This window comes from Penicillium rubens, assembly GCF_028828025.1.
Source record: "Penicillium rubens strain IBT 27055 chromosome Unknown utg000001l_segment0_segment0, whole genome shotgun sequence".
Lineage (NCBI taxonomy): Eukaryota > Fungi > Ascomycota > Eurotiomycetes > Eurotiales > Aspergillaceae > Penicillium > Penicillium rubens.
Window position 1 is genome coordinate 2,945,316 of NW_026890599.1, and position 18,488 is coordinate 2,963,803.

An 18,488-nucleotide genomic window follows, 5' to 3' on the forward strand; every position below is an offset into this window, starting at 1 on the left:
AATAAGCAACGTATAAATATTCTGACTGTATAATAGACTTGCTAGATGCTTTTGTTCATCAATCATTAGCTGCGGTCTATGATGCCTTTATTAATGACCGGCAAAGAATTCCCATAGAACATTCCGAGGCCTGGCTGTCGCATATTCTAACAGTACCTAGGCTTCGGGTCCCACTATTGTCGGAGTTCCGGGACATCATCGGAGGCTCCGCGTCTCCAAATCTCGCGGATGCCCCAGAGTAAAAGGTCGTATAGAGTTTATCGGAGGGTCCGCGATATGGAGGTTTAATAGATCGTCCACCAATAATCGCGGAGAACCGAGGTCCCCCGCAATTTTCATTATCTTCGAGGGTTTCCAAGGTTCTTTATTCGAATGGTGCTGATTGGGCGTCGACAAATTAATTAGCTTTGAGGCGTTGTATCTCTCCTAATTTAAATCCTTACCGACGCGGTTTGTTTGTAAAATGCGAAATGTTGGCGATTCACGTTCCCTCATCCTTTGATAACGCCTCAACACTTCCACAGAGACGGGTTCTTATCAACAGCCATAGGGAGCGAGTCCTGTTAGAAGCGGGGCATTCGCCTTCGACATAAATCTCGACTGGTCGCCTCATGTCTCCACTGCTTGAGTTCCTAATGTCCCAGATTGTGAAATAATGACCTGGGCTACACAAACTAAGATAGCATTCACCTCTCGAAGCGCATTCCTAAAGGCCATTGAAACAAAAGAGGTTGACGGGGAGAAGGCTGCTTACAATGAGGATCTACTTCCAACCGAACCTGGCAAGTCTCTATCTTTAACACTCTCACCAAGGGCCGATATGCTAACAATGCATTACAGGACGACGATCCTGGAGATGGATTCACTATTTCACATACTACCTGACAACATCTTTCTCGCCTACTAGCTACAATCTTGGTGCCTCTCTAGCCACAATTGGCTTGGTGAGTTGAAAACGAATTATCGGAGCCCCTATATGGCTGTAGCCCTATTCTAATGAAATTCAATCTTTAGACATGGTGGCACACTCTCATAGCTGCAGTGATAGGCTCGATTTTCCTTTCAATTATTGTCGTTCTCAATTCGCGCGGCGCAACACAATACCACGTTGGATTCCCCGTCATCGGCACTTCGGCTGGTGGTCCACGGGGTGCCAAGTTCTTCATTTTCATCCGCGGTGCAGTGGCTGTCATTTACTTCTCCACAAATCTCTATTATGGTGGGATGTTGATGGCGATCCTGCTGCGATGTATATTCGGCTCAGCATGGGACAACATACCTAATATTCTTCCTCTCAGTGCTGGTATCACGAGCGCAAACCTGCTGGCATTTTTCATCTTCTGGTTCTTCCAGATGGCTCTGATGTTTGTGCACCCTATTGTGCTGAGGCATATCTTCGTTATCAAGGCGTTCTACAGCACTCTCGCTCTAGTGGCGGTTCTGGGTTGGGCTGTGCACCAGAATCATGGCTCGCTCGGTAGCTTTCACTTCGAGGGGCAGGCCGTTGTTTCTGGCTTGCACCTCGTCTGGCCTATGATCTCGGCCATAAATTCTATTTGTGCAGCTCTGTGCCCCATATTGATCAATCAGCCTGATATTGCTCGATATGCAAAAAGACCATCTCAAGCCACTTGGTCCCAAATTTTGGGGATCTTTGTCAGCAAAATTTTGATCATGTTTCTCAGTGCTGCAACTACCAGTGCCACCCAAGGATTTCTGGGTACATCCTACTGGAATGTGTGGGATCTTTACAATGCCATACTAACCACCTATTGGGGTCCGGGTGCTCGTGCTGGCGTTCTCTTTGCCTGCTTTGTAAGTGTCAATAGATACATTTATCCTATCCTTGCTCTTACAGCCGTTAACTCCATGCAGGGAATGGTCCTTGCTATCTTGGCGTCCAACGCTGGCACCAACGCACTCCCTGCGGGCGCTGATATGAGCGGCCTACTACCACGGTATATCAACATTGTTCGTGGACAGATCATTTGCGGCATCTTGGGTCCTTTATTATTCCCCTGGAAAGTCATCGCCGACGCAAAGAGCTTTCTGACTTTCCTGTCGTCGTACACCGTCTTCCTCATGCCTATATGCGGTATCATGGTGGTCGACTACTGGCTTGTTCGCCGGGGTAATTTACACGTTGCATCGTTGTACAGCCGAGATGCAGGTACCCCTTACACATATTGGAAGGGTTGGAATATTCGTGCGATGGTGGCCTGGCTTTGCGGCACTGCATTCGTGATCCATGGCGTTGCTGGGGCCTTGGATCCTAGCCTGACGAATCAGGCTAGCAAGAATATGTACAAACTCGGATTCCTGCTGAGTTTCCTCGTTGGCTCAGCAGTCTACTATGTTTCCTGCTTGATCTTCCCCGTGCCCATATATCCCGAGGGAAAATATGACGTACCCAAGACATGGGAATATATGGCGGGCTCCGAGGGCTTCTTTGAGGGGGAGAGCGTTGATACTATCAGACTCAATCATGGTGCCATCACAGGAATCAAGTCTGGTGGAGAGGCTGAGAAAGTCTCCCCTCTTGCATCAGAGAAAGAGATCGTTTAACTAGGCTTTCCAAGTGTGTTCTTAATCGTCGGTCTATGAAAACAATAACATATCCTATGGCCGAACACTGCAAGCCGGAGCCGGCTAGCTGCTTTTTTTCGACAAACAGTTTCATCCAGCCGTTAAGCGTTATAGCAAACATGGCTTGATATAATGACGGAATCGGCTATCCATGAGTGAAAAACTTTTAAGGTGCTGGAATAGTGTCCCGATATGCAATTTGCACGTACAACCTGGGTAATGTTGTGGCCGGAGTGCCCGTATGAGCCGTTGTCGACGAAGAAAGGTTTAGGCTACGAGAATTAGACGGAGACGGCCGGCGAAATATAAGAGAAGGGACTAACTATGTGGACGACGGGCCCGGTGCCCTGAGGTGCACCGATGAACGGAGAAGCCCAGAAAGGGGAAGATCATCTTTATACCTGGGGGATTATGGCTCTACCAGTTCCATCCATTGTATGTCAACGTTGTATGAATATTTTAATGCAACAAACTACTGTTCCTGTTCTCTTTGCGAAATCTCAACGTCAATATCTGGAAGGATTGTGCGCAGTGGAACTTCCGCATTGCGGCCAGAATGACACAGATATGAAGGTTCACAGTCGATCTCTAATATAGGAACAGAATACCAAATGTATGGAAAAAGTTCAAGTCTAGCATTTCTAGGGTAATAGCGAAAGGAATCCGGCAATGCAATGCGAATATGCGCAAAATGAAGAACGACCAGCGACCAGTCGCCAGCCGTTTTGCTTTCACCTCATGAGCACCAGGCGAGGCAATAAGACGGTGATAGAATCTGGCGTGGAAGATATTAAGGGTGCTCTATCATATCATCTTGTGTGGTGCTTGTGGCTTTTTGATGATCTTGACAGATTGCGTAACCCAGTAGTTCGAGCAGGTGGCGTTCGCGATATGTGAAGATACAAACACCGGTTGTTCGTAGAAATTGCTTTGCGTGCTCTAGGATGAGCTTTAGGTGGCTGGGGGGAAGGCGAAAGAGGGTGTCGAGGGAGATGGTGATTTGGCCAGGGGATGCGTTCAGAGATGGGAATGCGGCAAGAATATGGCGGGTGGTTTTGTCGCGGGCGAGGGACTCGCAGTAAGTTTCGAGCATATTTTCACGGGTAATGAAGCGAAGGGTGGATTCCAAGGAGTCCGGTCGGACAATGGCCTGCGGCAGGGAATGTTCAGGATCGGCGAGGTCGCGCTGCATTACAATGACGTATTGCAGGTCTTCAATGAGCGAGGTCACCTGTATTTCCGTTGCTGATGTATGCGCAAGGACTGGACGATCGTAGCCCAGCTTTTTTCGCCAGAAATAATTGCATAAGATAAAAGAAATAATACACGGGATCAGGACGACGTATCCCCACCAACGCTCAGCAGTGACCATCGAAGCCGCACCAGCAACAAGACCAGTTAGCCCATTGACACCAGCATGCCATTGGAAGCGACGAAACCGAGTATGTAGACGGCGACGGATATCATCACTGGGCTCGTGAGCAAAAGCAGCAGCGTCCTGCACATGGAATCGACGAAGGAGAGAGCCACACCAGATGGCATTGACAAGGCCAAAGATTGCAGCCAGACCATTGCCAATATACCCAGAAAGCAGATTACTGGCTTTAAAGACGCGGGGGTTGGCGCCGCCAATTGCCATCAAAGTGCCAACGCCGACCAACAACGAGCCGAATCCCATCAACGCATCCATCACCATCCGGTCAATCACTTCGGTGCCAATTTCACGGACACCCACCCCAAGCCGGCTATCAATGAGCCTAGCTAGCTCTGAGTTCTTGCTGTGGTATTGCCGCAGACGCAACAGCTGATCCCGCTCCGCTCGCAGCAGCTTGACATTTACCCAGCCCAGTCGAAAGTCATGAATAGCAACCAACATCATTCCCAAGGCCAGTACGCCTCCAATTCCCATGAGTACAGCGGCAAACCTTGGGACGGGAATCTGGTTCCAGACGTTGGCAGCGAAGTCACCAGCGTTAGCTAGCTCGAGGTATCCCACACCGGCGAGCAAGCTGTTTTTGAATTCCTGCTGGTGCAGTAGACGGAATCGGCCGCGTCGGCGGACTAGCACAACCTGACTTTTTCTTGATTCCAGGGATTCCTGCCAAGTGATGTCACTGGCTTCACGGACGAGTTTCGAGACCACGGGTGGTGGGGACTCGGCCGGCGATAGTATGCCCATGTCCATGGCCGTCGTCGTGGGCTTGGGAGTTGACTGTGACATGTGGATGGGAGAAGGAGGAGTAATCAAAGTGTCCGAGGAGGCGGTGGGGGCCACCATTGTAAAAGTCGTGTGCGGGTGACCGTAGGAAGGAGAAGCTCACAAGGAAGGGCTATCCATGCCGATGCTTTGTACAACCAGGTTCAGAGGGTCAGATGAAAATTGAATTGAAAGCAAGGGAGTAGAGCAAGGGTAAGAGTAAAGAGTGAAAAAGCGAAAGAGACGAAGACACAAAGTGGAAAAGAACACGCAAGCGGGTAAGGCCAGGGAATGGGGGTCTTCAGAGTTCACGGGTGGATCGACCCGCCTTGGCGTGGCCCTATAGGGCTGACGATATGCTTCGGTTGGGGGACCATTGTCCGTCCATGTACATCTATGGGTATAATATTGTATGGTGTACGGAGCACCTAACTATGTATCCATTAAATGAACTAGTGGAAATTAATCCCCACAAGTATGATCCCTCACCTGCGACTATCAATGCTTACATTTACTTGGTGCTACGGCCAATCTAGCGATCTGGCTGTCTATACATAGAAATTCCCAGGCAGCAATGTAATGGAAAAGAAAAAATATTGTCTAAGAATACATTGCCCTGAGAAATGACTACCTAGGTATCTATGCCTCTTTAGAAGATTTAACTCCATCCCCTGTTTTAGGTGTGCTTAATGCGCGAATTAGCTTGACGCCTGCGTCAGCCATGTCCCCTGACTGAGCGCTCCAAAACTGAGCCTCACGGTCGGATCCACGAAGCACATCATTTCCCGGCTCCTCTTTGGTCGGACATGGAATATCATCGGTCGATGGGTCTTTCTCGATCGAGCTGTATACATTGACTCGTTCGTTAAAACGTACCCGGTGACGGGTGCGACCGTTCGGCGAACCATGGGAGCCGGAACTGGAGGAGCTCCTATCCAGACTAGCAGCAAGGTAGTTCTTGCGCACTGCATACCGTCTAGCCTCTTCCCTTCGGATCGTGTCCGAAAAGATCTTCTCAAGGGCTGTAGACGCAGTGAATCGCATCCCCAGGTAGACCTGCTCGGCGACGAACAACGTCAATAGAAGCGAGGAGAGCCGTACCTCAGAAATGGGACCCCGGTAGACATGCACAATGGCTGCTGTGGATAGAGTCCCAAGCCAAGCCAACAGGTCCAGCCCCAGTAGACATGGGCCGATCGAGTCCGATCGGATTGGTGGTGGTCGTTGGCACTCAAGTGTGAGCTTGAAGAAATCACCTCGCAGCTCCAGCCAGTTGTTTAGCAGAAAGCCAAGCGGCACCAGTGGCCAGGCAACTCCAAATAATGCGAGATAGCCAAACTGCACACACATCTCCATGATATCCTCTTCCACATGATATTCCTCTGCGCCGGCCTCGCTACGCAGTCTTGTCATGAACGCCGCTTCTTCTGGCGAGTCAACCAAGAACAAGCCAGTTGCCGTAGAGTGCGACCGCTTGCGTCCGTATTCCGCCTTTCGATCCCGGTAGTTTTGCCACTTCTGCCTCAAGACATGCTTCACATATGGTAGGACGATCTCCTCACCAAAGCTAAGTACTTGAGCCGTCATCGAAAGATATATCACCTCCTGCTGGAATCGGCTTGTATCAACCTCAAATTCCTTCTGCCCACTGACGATATCGGCCCTGAACCCCGTTCTTCGAAGGATGTCGAGATAAGGGACGATTTGTTTGCCGAAGGGAACATAGACATAGGCGGTCAATATCGTGGGGAGGAAAGAGGTGATAAAGTTCATGACGAAGTTCTTTTGAGTCTGGGCCAGATCGTATTGATCCTGCGTTCGGTAGTTCTCGTAGTCTGTCAATCGGGTTGCGATGCTCGTGAGAAACGAGGTTATGGCGGGCAGGGATAGCGAAAACAGGACAGTCGGTACAAATTCCAGATACCCCTTGAATGGACCGTCATACACCTCAGATATGAACACCTCCGAGGCGAAGGACGCAACAATCAAGGCTCCGAGGGCCACGCTCGCAACGGAAGCAAAGGGAATCAAAAGCAGCTGGCGTGTGAACTGCTTCCAGCCCGGGAAAACATGTTTTACCTGACCACTTATTGGGTCCTTGACCTCTTTCTCCCACACATACTGCTTGCGATTCACCTTCAGTTGTCCAACACCTTTGACATCCCACCTCTGACTTAAATCAGCTTCTCGTATCTTCCAGTACTCAACGAAAACAATGCACCAGACGCAAAGTACAGTTCCATATACAATGGAATATGGACCTAGATATAGCCATCCAAGGATGCCCAATCCTGCGGGCACCACGAGGAATAGCGAATAGCAATGAATAAACGCGTAGTAAAAAGCGACCTGCACAGAGTTAGATATTTTGTCACAATATCGCAATATAGCTAACCAAAGAGCTGCCGAGCTGGAACAATACCTTTTCGCCAAATAAGGCTCGAATCGCATCCAGGTCGCTAGTCGTCAACACGGTTTTTCGACTCCATTGACGTAGCATTTCTGCGCAGGCCTCCTGGTCATGTAGCGGGAACGAGGCAGTGATGTTCTTCCATTTTCCGAAACCTGGTGTGATGCCTGCGCCTCCTATTTTCTTTTGCCAGGTGACGGCGTGGTATACCGACCGGATCTCTTCGGATGGTGTATCGGCGTCAGCGATCGCCGTTTCATCGCCATCCGGCAAGGTGTGGGTAATTCCAAACAGCCAGTCTTTAATTCTGTGATGTGTTAATTGGGTATTCAAAAATAGAACCATCTGACATTCACGACCTCACAAATATCACTTACCTTGACTGGTGTACTAAATTCCCGAGATGATCCCGCGGAACCCGAATGCAAACTAATAGCGCTTCACCGTGGCCGTGACGAACCTGAACCCGAAGACCAGCCTCGTTCAGGTCGTGGATAAGTGTTCGAAACTCTGTAATAGCTTGAGCTGGGTCTGGATGATCGTCAGTTGATATGCAGAAGGCCAAGGATATTTCATACGCGCATGTCACTTACCGATGTCTCCAAACTCATACTGTAGTACCCAATCCACGCCGAGGTTATCGTTATCATCTTCATCAGTGTTGGCATACTTTGCGAGCCAAGACATGTTGGGAGGCTAAGTGTGGCCTGTTGAGAAGAGCAGTTAAAAGGCAAAGGCAAAGGTTAAAGTGGTTAAAGACGTTACATCTGCAGAAATTGGAAACGAACCTTGGAAAATGTGGGGGAAGTTTGCCTTGTCGGTGACATTACGCTGTTACCTAGTACGGGAGTAGTCTATTGATCGTTCTATTTGCTTCTATTCTGGTTCTATTCTGGTTCCAGGGGAAATACTTAGACGGGATGATCATCTTTACCCGAAAACTGCCAGTGCTGATCACACAGCTTCTCTTTTCAAAACCCGCCTCCAGATGTCCACGGGTCACCCATACGATTACAATTACAATGCACCGAAATTACTTGAATTACACCGAAGTCCGACCAGCAAGTCAAGCTTCAGCCCTATGAGGGGAATCTGAACGATCCAGTTTTCTAATAATACGCGTATTCCGATCGCCATTTCTCTCATCCCCCCCTTACATGTTTGTCAAGAGAACCTCCATTGCGACGAGAAAATATTCGAATGAGACCCAACTGCATTGTGCCAGCTGACCGCAAGGGTCGATCCTACAAGGGATGATCGTACACCTAGGGCTGGATCCACTTTCGGGCGCAGTTGTCGGATTGGCGGGAATTGGCTAGGGCTGAACATACAAGAGAGGGGAAGAAATTCGGGGTAATTCATTGAGAAGGATATTTCCTCAGTGCGGAGTACAAGGATTCTATCTCCTTGGCAGGGGGGAAAACTGTTGAGCAAAATGCTGTTGCCTACACACTTTACAAGTCTCGGCACAACATCCGTGATTTTTAATGATTTTAAGGGAACCCACAGTTTATTGGCAATTTGGCGATTTGGCGATTTGCGGTGAAAATTTCCAACGGATCTGAATATTGGCGCCAAGAGTGGAGGTTAAGAAAAACTTGAAGTCATGACGGCAAGGGCGCAGGCATCAACATTCACACTACTACAGAGTACGGAGTACAGCTTTTGCTAAAAACAGTGCCATGAACCACAATGTTGGGGATTCAGGTGCACATCCGGCACTTCCATCGCTGTAAGTATAAATATACGGGGTGACATGCGCGACCGGGCCGATCGCAATGAGATCATTCCCATTATCTTTCTCTTTTGCTATCTAAGTTGAACCAGTCATTCACGGCTTGGCTACCGTATGTACTCGGCCCTCGAGATCATGGCCCGTCGGTTTCCTCGTGGGCAGGATTTTACCCTCGGATTGAGCGTCTTCCTCTTCATTTTCATGCTTCTGCCTACCTTTGTGATACTGTTAGCGGTCGTCGTATTCTTTGGCCTGGTGTATCCGCGATTGCGGAAGTCGTACAGCCTTGACCATGAAAAGGAGTCTCGGCCATCAGAAATCAAAGGTTGAATGATGATCAGAGCATGGTATGACCATATTCAGTGTGCTCGGTTACGTTTAATCACTAACGTGTGTGAAGATACCATCTGTATAATATAAACCGCTATCCGGCCCACGGAAATGCATTGACGCTTCTTTTTGTTTGGGATTGTTGGCCCTGTGCAGCGAGCACAGTGCTTCGAAGGTGTTTTTGGGCTATAAGTCTGAACTTTTTCATGTTATTTCACTTTACGGTGATATGGAGTTTCCAGAACTATATGTATGAAGATCTTGATGATCATAGGATCGACGATAATGGACGTATACAACGTGCAGGCCTTCATCCACTCCATTCTAGAAACGTATTATCAATGTCCTAATCCTGAAATATATTAGGTAAAAATACACCTCGGGCAAATCTGAAACGTAAATGCCTAGAAAATTTCAATTAGACAGTCCCACATTGACTCACCCCGAGGTCCGGGTGCATGCGGCTAACGGGTAGGGCTGGGACGGGTTTCACGTGGTTGGGCCGTTCTTCCCTCTTTTCCTGTTCCTCTTTTCCTGTTCCTCTTTCCCTGGGTCATCTCCAACAACCTCGAGATCTCCAATCCCATCTCCTTGAGAGTCCAATTCCAAGTGCTATAATGGGCTGAATAGATTCGCTGTCTTTATGGAAGTTCGATCTTTCCGGAATACGGAGCACCACTTCCTACAAAAGAACCATCAACATCCGATGGCATCGGATCAACCCTTCAGGGTACCGATCATTTCACCGGCCTCTGTTCTGCTACGCAGCCAGTAATATGCAGACCGAGCAAGAAAAGAAGGCAGAGATCGACCAGGCGCTGCCTGATCGGTTTAGCTTCTTTGCGTCAAAAACACGACAAGAGACTGCCTCGTCCACGTGGGATGGCCTTTTCCCCAGTGGAAACATCGACCACATCTTCCAGGAGAAGCATAAAAGTCGTCCAGATCCCAATCAGCCAATTTGGTGGATTGACATCTGCGACCCCACTGAACAAGATGTCGATGCCGTCTCGCAAGCCTTGTCTATCCATCCGCTAACGGCGGAGGATATTGCCATTCGTGAGCCTCGAGAGAAAGTCGATGTCTACAGGAACTACTACCTGATCTCGTTCCAGACCCTTGTGGCCGACAAAACTAAGAATGAGCGACCGGGAATTCCCATCTCGGCTGCATTATACATTCTTGTCTTTCAATATGGCGTGGTCACCTTCTCACCTAGTGGTTGCGGGCATGTGGCTCGGGCGCGAGAGCGGATCCGCAAAATGCATGATCCCACTATATTGACTAGTGACTGGGTCTGCTATGCAATGATGTATGTGTAACTCATCAACCCGCTCTTTCATGGCTTTATGGCTAACCAGTCTGTAGAGACGATATCATCGACAGCTTCGAGCCATTTGTTCGGGATGCGGAGCGCGAGTCTGAAGCAATCGAGGATCAGGTGTTCATCAGTCGTATCGACGACGCACATGCTCTTATTCCGCAGGTGGACGTCCTCCGGAAGAAGATCACTCACATCATCCGCTGCCTTAACGGCAAGGTTGATGTGTTGAACGGATTCGTGAAGCGCTGCCAATCCCCCGATAAGCACCCTGTCTTCCCTGACGGTGATCTTCTTCTATACCTTGGCGACGTTCAGGATCATTTGGTCACAACCTTGTCGACACTCGGTCACATTGATGAAATTATTGGCCGTTCCCACGCGAATTATTTAGCCCAGATGAGCGCTACGAATCTCCGACTGAGTTTGACTATTAACTCTGGTTTGAGTAAGGTTACTCTCCTGGCTACAATCTTCGTGCCGTGCCACCTGATGACGGGCTTGTGGGGAATGAATGTTCCTGTCCCGGGGGAGAAAGACAATGGGCTGACATGGTTTTTTGGCATTGTCGGTGGTTTTGCAGCATTCATGGTGATTTGCATCGCCGCAGCTGCGAAGTACAAACTCTTGTAGACGTTGAAGCTGATGGATATATCTAGCTTACCATATATCGATGCTAGAAACAACTAGAAACAATGTATTGAATAATTCACTCGTCCATCCCACAATGCCATACCTTGTTTGTCAAGAGAAACAGGCGGACTCGTACATAGCACATTCCCGTGTCCAAAAAGGTTCCGTAGTCCAGGAATGACATATTGATGCTGATCAGAATGCCGATGTTCCACAATCGCGGCCACGGTATTGAGGAACTGTTTCTCGAGAGAAGTGTGGTGAAAACGTACGCTCAGCTGCCGAGGACCCCGAAAAGCAATGAACAAGCCATGTTCATATTCTTGATATCTACATCGTTGTAGATGGACGACCCAAAACTGTATGATATGCATTCTGTTCCCAAAGTCTCGCGCTCAGGATACCTAGAGTCATTCATTATGATTCCATACGTACAGGACCGGGGATTCTGCAATGTTACAGGGCATTAACCAATGAGTCAGATTCGAGAAAACACCCGTAACATCCAAGGATAGCAGGTTGTGCTAATTCCAACCTAGTGACACAGCCACAGCCACAATTGCGGATATGGTGTTGTGGGGCTGAAACTCCACGGCCGAAGCACCCAGAGGCGGAGCAGACGTAGATCCATACATCAAGAGATGCAGGCGTTGTACTTCTCTAGGATGGCCGGGATATGTGTGAAGCCGTTCCGAAAATATACACGGATGATTTCATTCCCATTTCATCGCTCAACATCGGAAGCACGACAGCGCGCACATACAACTCACATCGCACATAGATTCAGAGTGTTGAGAAAAGCACTGTCGTAAAGTGTGACAAGCACCCGACGAGAATAAGCGAAAACAAGATCTCAGCGCTAATAATACTGACACCCGAATATGGCAGCCTAGCTGTCGATCATAACAATGATTCGCCAATAGCGTCGACGTGCGAAGCCACGGACCCAGTTTTCCCGTCTCTCAACCTTGGCATCCTTATAGGGAGATTCGTGGTGAACGCGTCATTGGTTAGATTAAATTGGATATTGAGGTCCAATAAAGGAAGTACGGAGTCACTGGATATAGTGTATGTTGTAGGGTGATAAGAGACGCGAGGCTGCAAATGTATTTTCATAGGTCAAAGGTTCCGAGTGTCAAACATTCCTTGGAAGGGTCTTCATGAGGATCTCCAGGGCTGAGACAGGAACAACGGGAAAAAAAAGGGTGGCGTTGGGAAATCATCATGCCAAGCTGCCAAGACCTTACCTAAATATGCCCCATTCCAAGTTTCCATGTTCCCCCTTAAAGATTGCGTGTCAACTTCACTCTTTTCTTAATCTACTCTTTTATCATCAAAGGCTAGTTGCCTTCTTTCATCTGTCCTTTTTCTCTGAAATACATGCGTAAGTAGTATCTAGATATGGCTCAAAGCTACAGCACAGCTACAGCTATCCCGAGATCTTGTCCCCACTTCTGTATATCTGGCTAACAATGTTCCCTTTTGCAGACCAGATTCACTCGTGGGCGAAAGCTCACGCGTCTTCTAGCGGGTTGCCAGATCATACTCCCTCCCAACAGGCCGCCGACCCTGTTAATACCGAAAAACCTCCCCAACATGGACAAGTGAATGTGCAGGTAGAGGACCCTACTCTAGGGTCCGCCTCGGAAACCAACTCAAAGCCGGGTCTTCTGATCCGTATGCGAAATGGCTCCGGCCGCTTCTACCACCATACCACGGAGGCTATCTGCCACAGCTGGATTAATGTCCTGCTAATCTTCGTACCGGTGGGTATCGCCTGCGAGGCCGCGGGTCTCGACCCAGCCATAATCTTCGCGATGAATGCAGTGGCTATCATTCCCCTGGCTGGACTGCTCAGCCATGCCACGGAGAGTGTTGCCAGTCGCCTTGGTGACACCATCGGAGCTTTGATCAACGTCACTTTTGGAAATGCAGTCGAATTGATCATCTTTATCATCGCTCTGGTCAAGAATGAGATCCGCATCGTTCAAGCTTCTCTTCTCGGCTCCATTCTCGCCAATCTGCTATTGATCATGGGCATGGCTTTCCTCGCTGGGGGTCTTCGCTTCCGAGAACAGATTTACAACAGTACCGTCACTCAGATGAGTGCTTGTCTACTCAGTTTGAGTGTGGTCAGTCTTCTCTTGCCAACTGCTTTCCACGCGTCGTGGTCAGATGGCTCTCACGCCGATCGCGAGACACTCAAAGTCAGCCGCGGTACCAGTGTTGTTCTTCTGCTGGTATATATTCTCTACATCATCTTCCAGCTGAGAACACACTCGTATCTCTACGCCAGTATCCCCCAGGCCATCATCGATGAGGAATCCAAACCTGGCGTCTTAGCGGAATTTATGAACGGCTCTTCGGACTCTTCGTCTAGCTCCAGTGATGAGTCGGATGACACTACGGCCTCCTGGACTACTGCCAAACGGATCAAAAGAGCAATGAAGTATCGCAGGCGCCGAAAGTCAAGTACAAGTTCGAAGGGGACCACGTCTCGTACCTCCTTCCAGAAGAAGGCTATGGCATCAGCCTCCAACGAAAATCAGGGTTCCGTCGCCAATTCCGTTGCCAGCCATGAGCACGCCATTGAACTTAGTGACGAAATACGTTACGATGCTGATGACGATGTTCACCCCTCTTCCGCAATCCGTTCTCGCGACTTCGGTTTGGCCCTGGGCCGTATGGACAGCAGAGCGAGTCAGAAGTCGAAGAAACGGGATCACAAGCGGCGCAAGGCCCAGAAAGCAGAGAAAAAGGCCCAGATTGTGGAGCCCGGGGATAGCGGGCCCTCGTGCGATCAAGCTAGCTGCGAAGGCGCAGGAGATGATCCTCCGAAACGACGTTCTCCTTTCGGACCCATTCCATCTCTACTTTCCAACACGGTTTTCAGCTCCCAGTCACCAGCGGTTTCACCACGTATAGGGGCAACTGCCTCACGCCCGGGAATTTCTCGCAGCAACTCGCTCCCCGCACGCATCAGTCGTCCTCCGCCGGCCGGAAACGCAGTGCAGTTTGCCCGTGGTGCTTCTCGTTTAACTGGACAGAATGATGTAGGTCCAGAGACAGCCTCTCAAGCCCCGGAGCCCACGATGTCACGTACCGCTGCTGTTGTCATGCTCTTGCTGTCCACTGCTTTGGTCGCAGTCTGTGCTGAGTTCTTGGTTGACGCTATTCCCGAGATGATCGCAAGCTCAAACGTCAGCGAAGCTTTCATTGGTCTCATTATCCTGCCCATTGTCGGCAATGCAGCTGAGCACGTTACTGCCGTCAGTGTCGCCGCCAAGAACAAGATGGACCTATCCATTGGTGTGTCCGTTGGTAGTAGTATTCAAATTGGTAAGCCTCCATTTCTAGTTTGCTGATGACGTCTGTACGTGTGCGCATTCTGACCGTTCCAATAGCTATTTTCGTTACACCTCTGGTCGTCATCCTGGGCTGGTGTATGGACAAAGACATGTCTCTGTATTTTACGCTCTTCGAGACTATTTGTCTCTTTGTGACCACCTTTGTTGTCAACTTCCTCGTCTTGGACGGCCGAAGCAACTATCTAGAGGGAGTCCTCCTAATTGCAGCCTATATCATCATTGCGTGAGTTTATCCCTGTCGTCGATGCCTCTCACTGTGCTAAAACGTTCATCAGCCTATCTGCATTCTTCTACCCGCGCAGTACGGAATCAAGTGTTATTGCAGGCTCAGGCGCATAGTCCAGGACCAATAATGTGATGTTGAGCCTGGATCATTCCCACCATAAAGGTCTGTCCGCCGGTTGGTCTTCTTCGATTGCTAGTGCTAGATAGAGTGCTAGATAGAATGCCATTCATAACTACCCAACTACAAGAATAGTTGGCCGTCTCCTTAGTCATCTTTTCAGGTGGTCTTCTCTGGCAGTCTTTTTACATGTTCGGTTATATAACTAGATATTTTTCCCCTTCTTAGTTGGTTGGGTATACAGCAGAAAAGGGCCAGAAAAGGCTTATGTTGTAGTTTGTGAAACGGACTTCCAACGTTTTCTATATATACCTTAGGTAGATACCCTTTGAGGATACCACGCTTCCCTCGAACGATCTCTTATTGCACCCCAATAAGGCAAGTTTGTAGCAGTGCATGTAGTTTGGGCTAGGATGATATATTCGATGTACATTTCCGAAAAGTATTTCCCGTATTGCTGGCCAGTATATCTGAGGATTTCCTATATATTAACTGCTCCAGCACCGCTCATTAAATGAATCATGAGGAAATGTCCAATATGCCCGATCGTCGCGGTCCCCGTATGGCCCCGGTGGGTTAGGTCCAGGCCGTTCTTGTTCCGCGCATTATTTTAGCCAAAGCCTGCGCTCGGATGCCGGCGCGTATGTACTGTACATGTTGAACATACGTATTCACCTCGTAGGAAACGATAAAACATCCATGGGTCAATTTACATTTCTAGCTACGTTTGTGGATAGCAGCGCCCTTGTTTCCAACCTACCTACATTAGCCGTATACTGATTTGACGCCTCAATATCTATGAAACCATTTGCGACTAGTTTCCTCGGAGCACGGACCTCCTCGTAGCAAACGGAGTACTAAAGGTGCCAAGCCCCAGTCCCTATATCCACCAGCCACGTGTGTGACAGTCAGTGGCTGTGTTTTCCATAATGCGGTTGCCTGAGCCACATCGTGGCTCCGCAGAGACATGAGTGGCACACGACAGGTTGATTTTATCCCGCAACCCTTCGTAACCCCCTATAGAGGGGAACTCTCCACTGCGGGCAATATACCCCCTATTTTTTATTATTTGTACATCGTTACCAATAGATAGACCCCCTTTCTATACCAATGTCCCGAGGCCAAACCGTGGAAACAAATAGTCAAGCTCCCCGGTGGAGCAAAGTCGCTCCTGATCTGGCTGTAATGCAACCCCTCTACTCCGTACTCTGTACATGCACTCCGTGTGTATACCCCATACAGGTATATGGCTTACTTGTGACACACTAACATTGAACCGGGGCCACTTGGCATGTTGAAATCGAATTGGTCATTTGACTGGCTAGCCCTGCAAGGCGATGGGATTGTCAATCTGACTATCATGCTCACTCCAGGGGGGCGTGGGGCCTTTATATTGCATCTGCCTAATCGGAGCAGACGTTGACTTGGGCGCTAACATGTAACTCCTTAGAAGTGGGGGCATAATTCTAGTGTTGGACAGATTGTGGAGTTGTCTCGTTCGGTTCTGATCGGAAGGTGATGGTCTACAACGGTGTTCTTTGCGCTTCTTTCCCATAAAAGCCCTCTGCTCTCCCCTCTTTCTCAGTTATATTCTTTTCTCTCTTTCCTCCTTCATCTCTCCATACCAACACTCATTATGTCTTACGCCCCACCTTACGGCGACCCTTACGCTCGCCCTCCCCCAGACCGTCCATACGACCCCTACGGGCGCCCACCTTCTGATCCGTATGCACGCCCTCCCCAAGATGGATATGACCGCCCCTACGACGGAGGTCGTCCAGCATATGACAGGGGCCCATACAGTGCACCCCCGCCTTTAGCCCGTCCCCCTCCAGGTCCCCCGCCTCCCCTGCCCCAGGGCTGGGTCCAGGAATGGGAGCCCAGTAGCCGTCGCGCATTCTTCGTAGAACAGGCCACTGGTCGCTCCCAGTGGGAGACGCCTTATCAACAGCCCGCATACTCTGGTTACGATGATGGTTCTCGCAGCGTTCCTCCTCCCGAGCCTCAGGGTGGATACTATGCGCCTCCCCAGGGCCCTCCACCTGTGCCTTACGGTGATCATAGCCCTGGATACTATCAGCAGGAGGAGCCTGAGAAGAAGAGCAGCAATGCTGGGAAGTATCTCGCAGCCGGTGCTGCTGGCTTGGCTGTCGGTGGTATTGCCGGTGCTGTCATTGGACATGAGTTTGGTACGTGATCTCTTCTACTTTGATTGAGCCGCTCTGCTTTTCCACATGCTAATTATTCTTTCCAGGCGACGATTCGGACAAATCAGATCTCGAAGAAGCTTACGAGCAGGGCCGTGAGGATGAACAGGAGGCACAAGAGGCTTATGAGTCCGATAACAGTGATTGATGGTGCTTGGTGATTGTCTCCACCCATGGGCTGCTGCTTGAAGGTCCTCATCGGTCGATCGTTTCTCCAAGGTTTATAGGGTTGAGGGTTGCATTTTTCGAAGGTCTAACATTGTTACATTTGCTATTCCTTAACATTGCATTGGGATATTTCTCTGTCATTTCTTTCGAATGCCGCATCTCTTAAAGACAACGCTTGTTCTATTTTCACTTCCAACACAATATCTCCCCATGCAACAAACCAAACCAGGCATCTTCATCATCTACAAACTGCCTCCACCCCGTTGCAATCACTTCCAAATCCTCAGGCCCTGCAAAGCCCTCCTCAACAACATTCTTTGCAAAACCAGAGGATCTAGCTCTCTCCTCCATAGATCCACCCCAATACGCCCTCTCCTCATCATTCCCGAAACACCAAGCCCCCGCACTCCTCTTAACACTCCCACTGTCAAACCCCGCCTCCCGTGCCCAAACGTGAATCATCTTCCCGGGATGTGGATTGCCACCTTTGGCAAGTTGCATGCGCTCCGTAACCTCGCACCACTTAGCGATCCCCACAGACTCAGGATACCAGCTCAACTCCGCCGACTCGCGACATGCAACAATACCGCCGGCCTTAGCGACTCGCCGCATTTCCTTCAGCGCATGCACTGGATCAGAAATATGCTGTAGGACCTGATGCGCATGTACAATATCAAAGGTGTTGTCCTCAAATGGCAGGTCGTGGATGTTTCCTTCTCGGAATGTAATATTTGACACGCCTTCCGCTTGCGCGAGGGCACGCGCACCGTCCAGTGGGTCGGGCACGTATTCCACGCCGGTGACATGTCCAGATAGGACGTGTTTTGCTAGGGAAATTGTGATTGAGCCAGGTCCACAACCAACATCCAGGATTCTCATGTCTGGTTTCAAATGTGGAAGGAGGTATGGGGTGGAGTTGGAGACTGTGCGCCAGCTGTGGGTGCGGAGCACTGAGGTTGAGTGATCTGTTGTGTAAACTTGAGGCATAGTCGATGAATTCTGATGGGAGTTGTAATTGTTGCTTTGGTTGAAAGTTGTGTTTGAGTTGAAGATCGGCACCAGCAGGGGATTTATAGTTGAGGGGGAATCTGGACCTGCTTCGGAATTCCGGAATGATCTTCGATAAGGTTCAGGTGTTCACACCGTTTAAGGTTAATCCAACACCTTCAACTTATGGCATTTGATTGTTT

General features: G+C 49.4%; 7 protein-coding genes across 7 annotated transcripts; 4 read left to right on the top strand and 3 right to left on the bottom strand.

Annotated features, from left to right (window-relative positions):
- Positions 1 to 755: 755 nt before the first annotated feature.
- On the top strand, positions 756 to 2,565 carry N7525_001161 (nucleobase cation symporter-1 family protein; the record flags this gene model as incomplete). The annotated part of the gene is made up of 4 exons (XM_061211783.1): positions 756 to 786; positions 841 to 944; positions 1,015 to 1,815; positions 1,876 to 2,565. 4 exons carry the CDS (start codon positions 756 to 758, stop codon positions 2,563 to 2,565), a joined length of 1,626 nt encoding a protein of 541 aa, XP_061071009.1.
- Positions 2,566 to 3,376: 811 nt separating this feature from the next.
- N7525_001162 (uncharacterized protein) lies at positions 3,377 to 4,864 on the bottom strand (the record flags this gene model as incomplete). The annotated part of the gene is made up of 1 exon (XM_002558205.1): positions 3,377 to 4,864. The coding sequence occupies one exon, from the start codon at positions 4,862 to 4,864 to the stop codon at positions 3,377 to 3,379; it is 1,488 nt and encodes a 495-aa protein (XP_002558251.1).
- A 558-nt stretch (positions 4,865 to 5,422) lies between these two features.
- On the bottom strand, positions 5,423 to 7,880 carry N7525_001163 (anoctamin family protein; the record flags this gene model as incomplete). The annotated part of the gene is made up of 4 exons (XM_061211784.1): positions 5,423 to 7,132; positions 7,206 to 7,500; positions 7,571 to 7,703; positions 7,787 to 7,880. 4 exons carry the CDS (start codon positions 7,878 to 7,880, stop codon positions 5,423 to 5,425), a joined length of 2,232 nt encoding a protein of 743 aa, XP_061071010.1.
- Positions 7,881 to 10,034: 2,154 nt separating this feature from the next.
- N7525_001164 (magnesium transporter CorA family protein) lies at positions 10,035 to 11,212 on the top strand (the record flags this gene model as incomplete). Its single annotated transcript, XM_002558203.1, has 2 exons — positions 10,035 to 10,570; positions 10,627 to 11,212. The coding sequence occupies 2 exons, from the start codon at positions 10,035 to 10,037 to the stop codon at positions 11,210 to 11,212; spliced, it is 1,122 nt and encodes a 373-aa protein (XP_002558249.1).
- A 1,472-nt stretch (positions 11,213 to 12,684) lies between these two features.
- Positions 12,685 to 14,919, top strand: N7525_001165 (uncharacterized protein; the record flags this gene model as incomplete). The annotated part of the gene is made up of 3 exons (XM_061211785.1): positions 12,685 to 14,551; positions 14,617 to 14,803; positions 14,856 to 14,919. The coding sequence occupies 3 exons, from the start codon at positions 12,685 to 12,687 to the stop codon at positions 14,917 to 14,919; spliced, it is 2,118 nt and encodes a 705-aa protein (XP_061071011.1).
- A 1,640-nt stretch (positions 14,920 to 16,559) lies between these two features.
- On the top strand, positions 16,560 to 17,278 carry N7525_001166 (WW domain protein; the record flags this gene model as incomplete). The annotated part of the gene is made up of 2 exons (XM_002558201.1): positions 16,560 to 17,112; positions 17,178 to 17,278. 2 exons carry the CDS (start codon positions 16,560 to 16,562, stop codon positions 17,276 to 17,278), a joined length of 654 nt encoding a protein of 217 aa, XP_002558247.1.
- A 206-nt stretch (positions 17,279 to 17,484) lies between these two features.
- N7525_001167 (class I SAM-dependent methyltransferase) lies at positions 17,485 to 18,285 on the bottom strand (the record flags this gene model as incomplete). Its single annotated transcript, XM_002558200.2, has 1 exon — positions 17,485 to 18,285. The coding sequence occupies one exon, from the start codon at positions 18,283 to 18,285 to the stop codon at positions 17,485 to 17,487; it is 801 nt and encodes a 266-aa protein (XP_002558246.1).
- Positions 18,286 to 18,488: the final 203 nt, after the last annotated feature.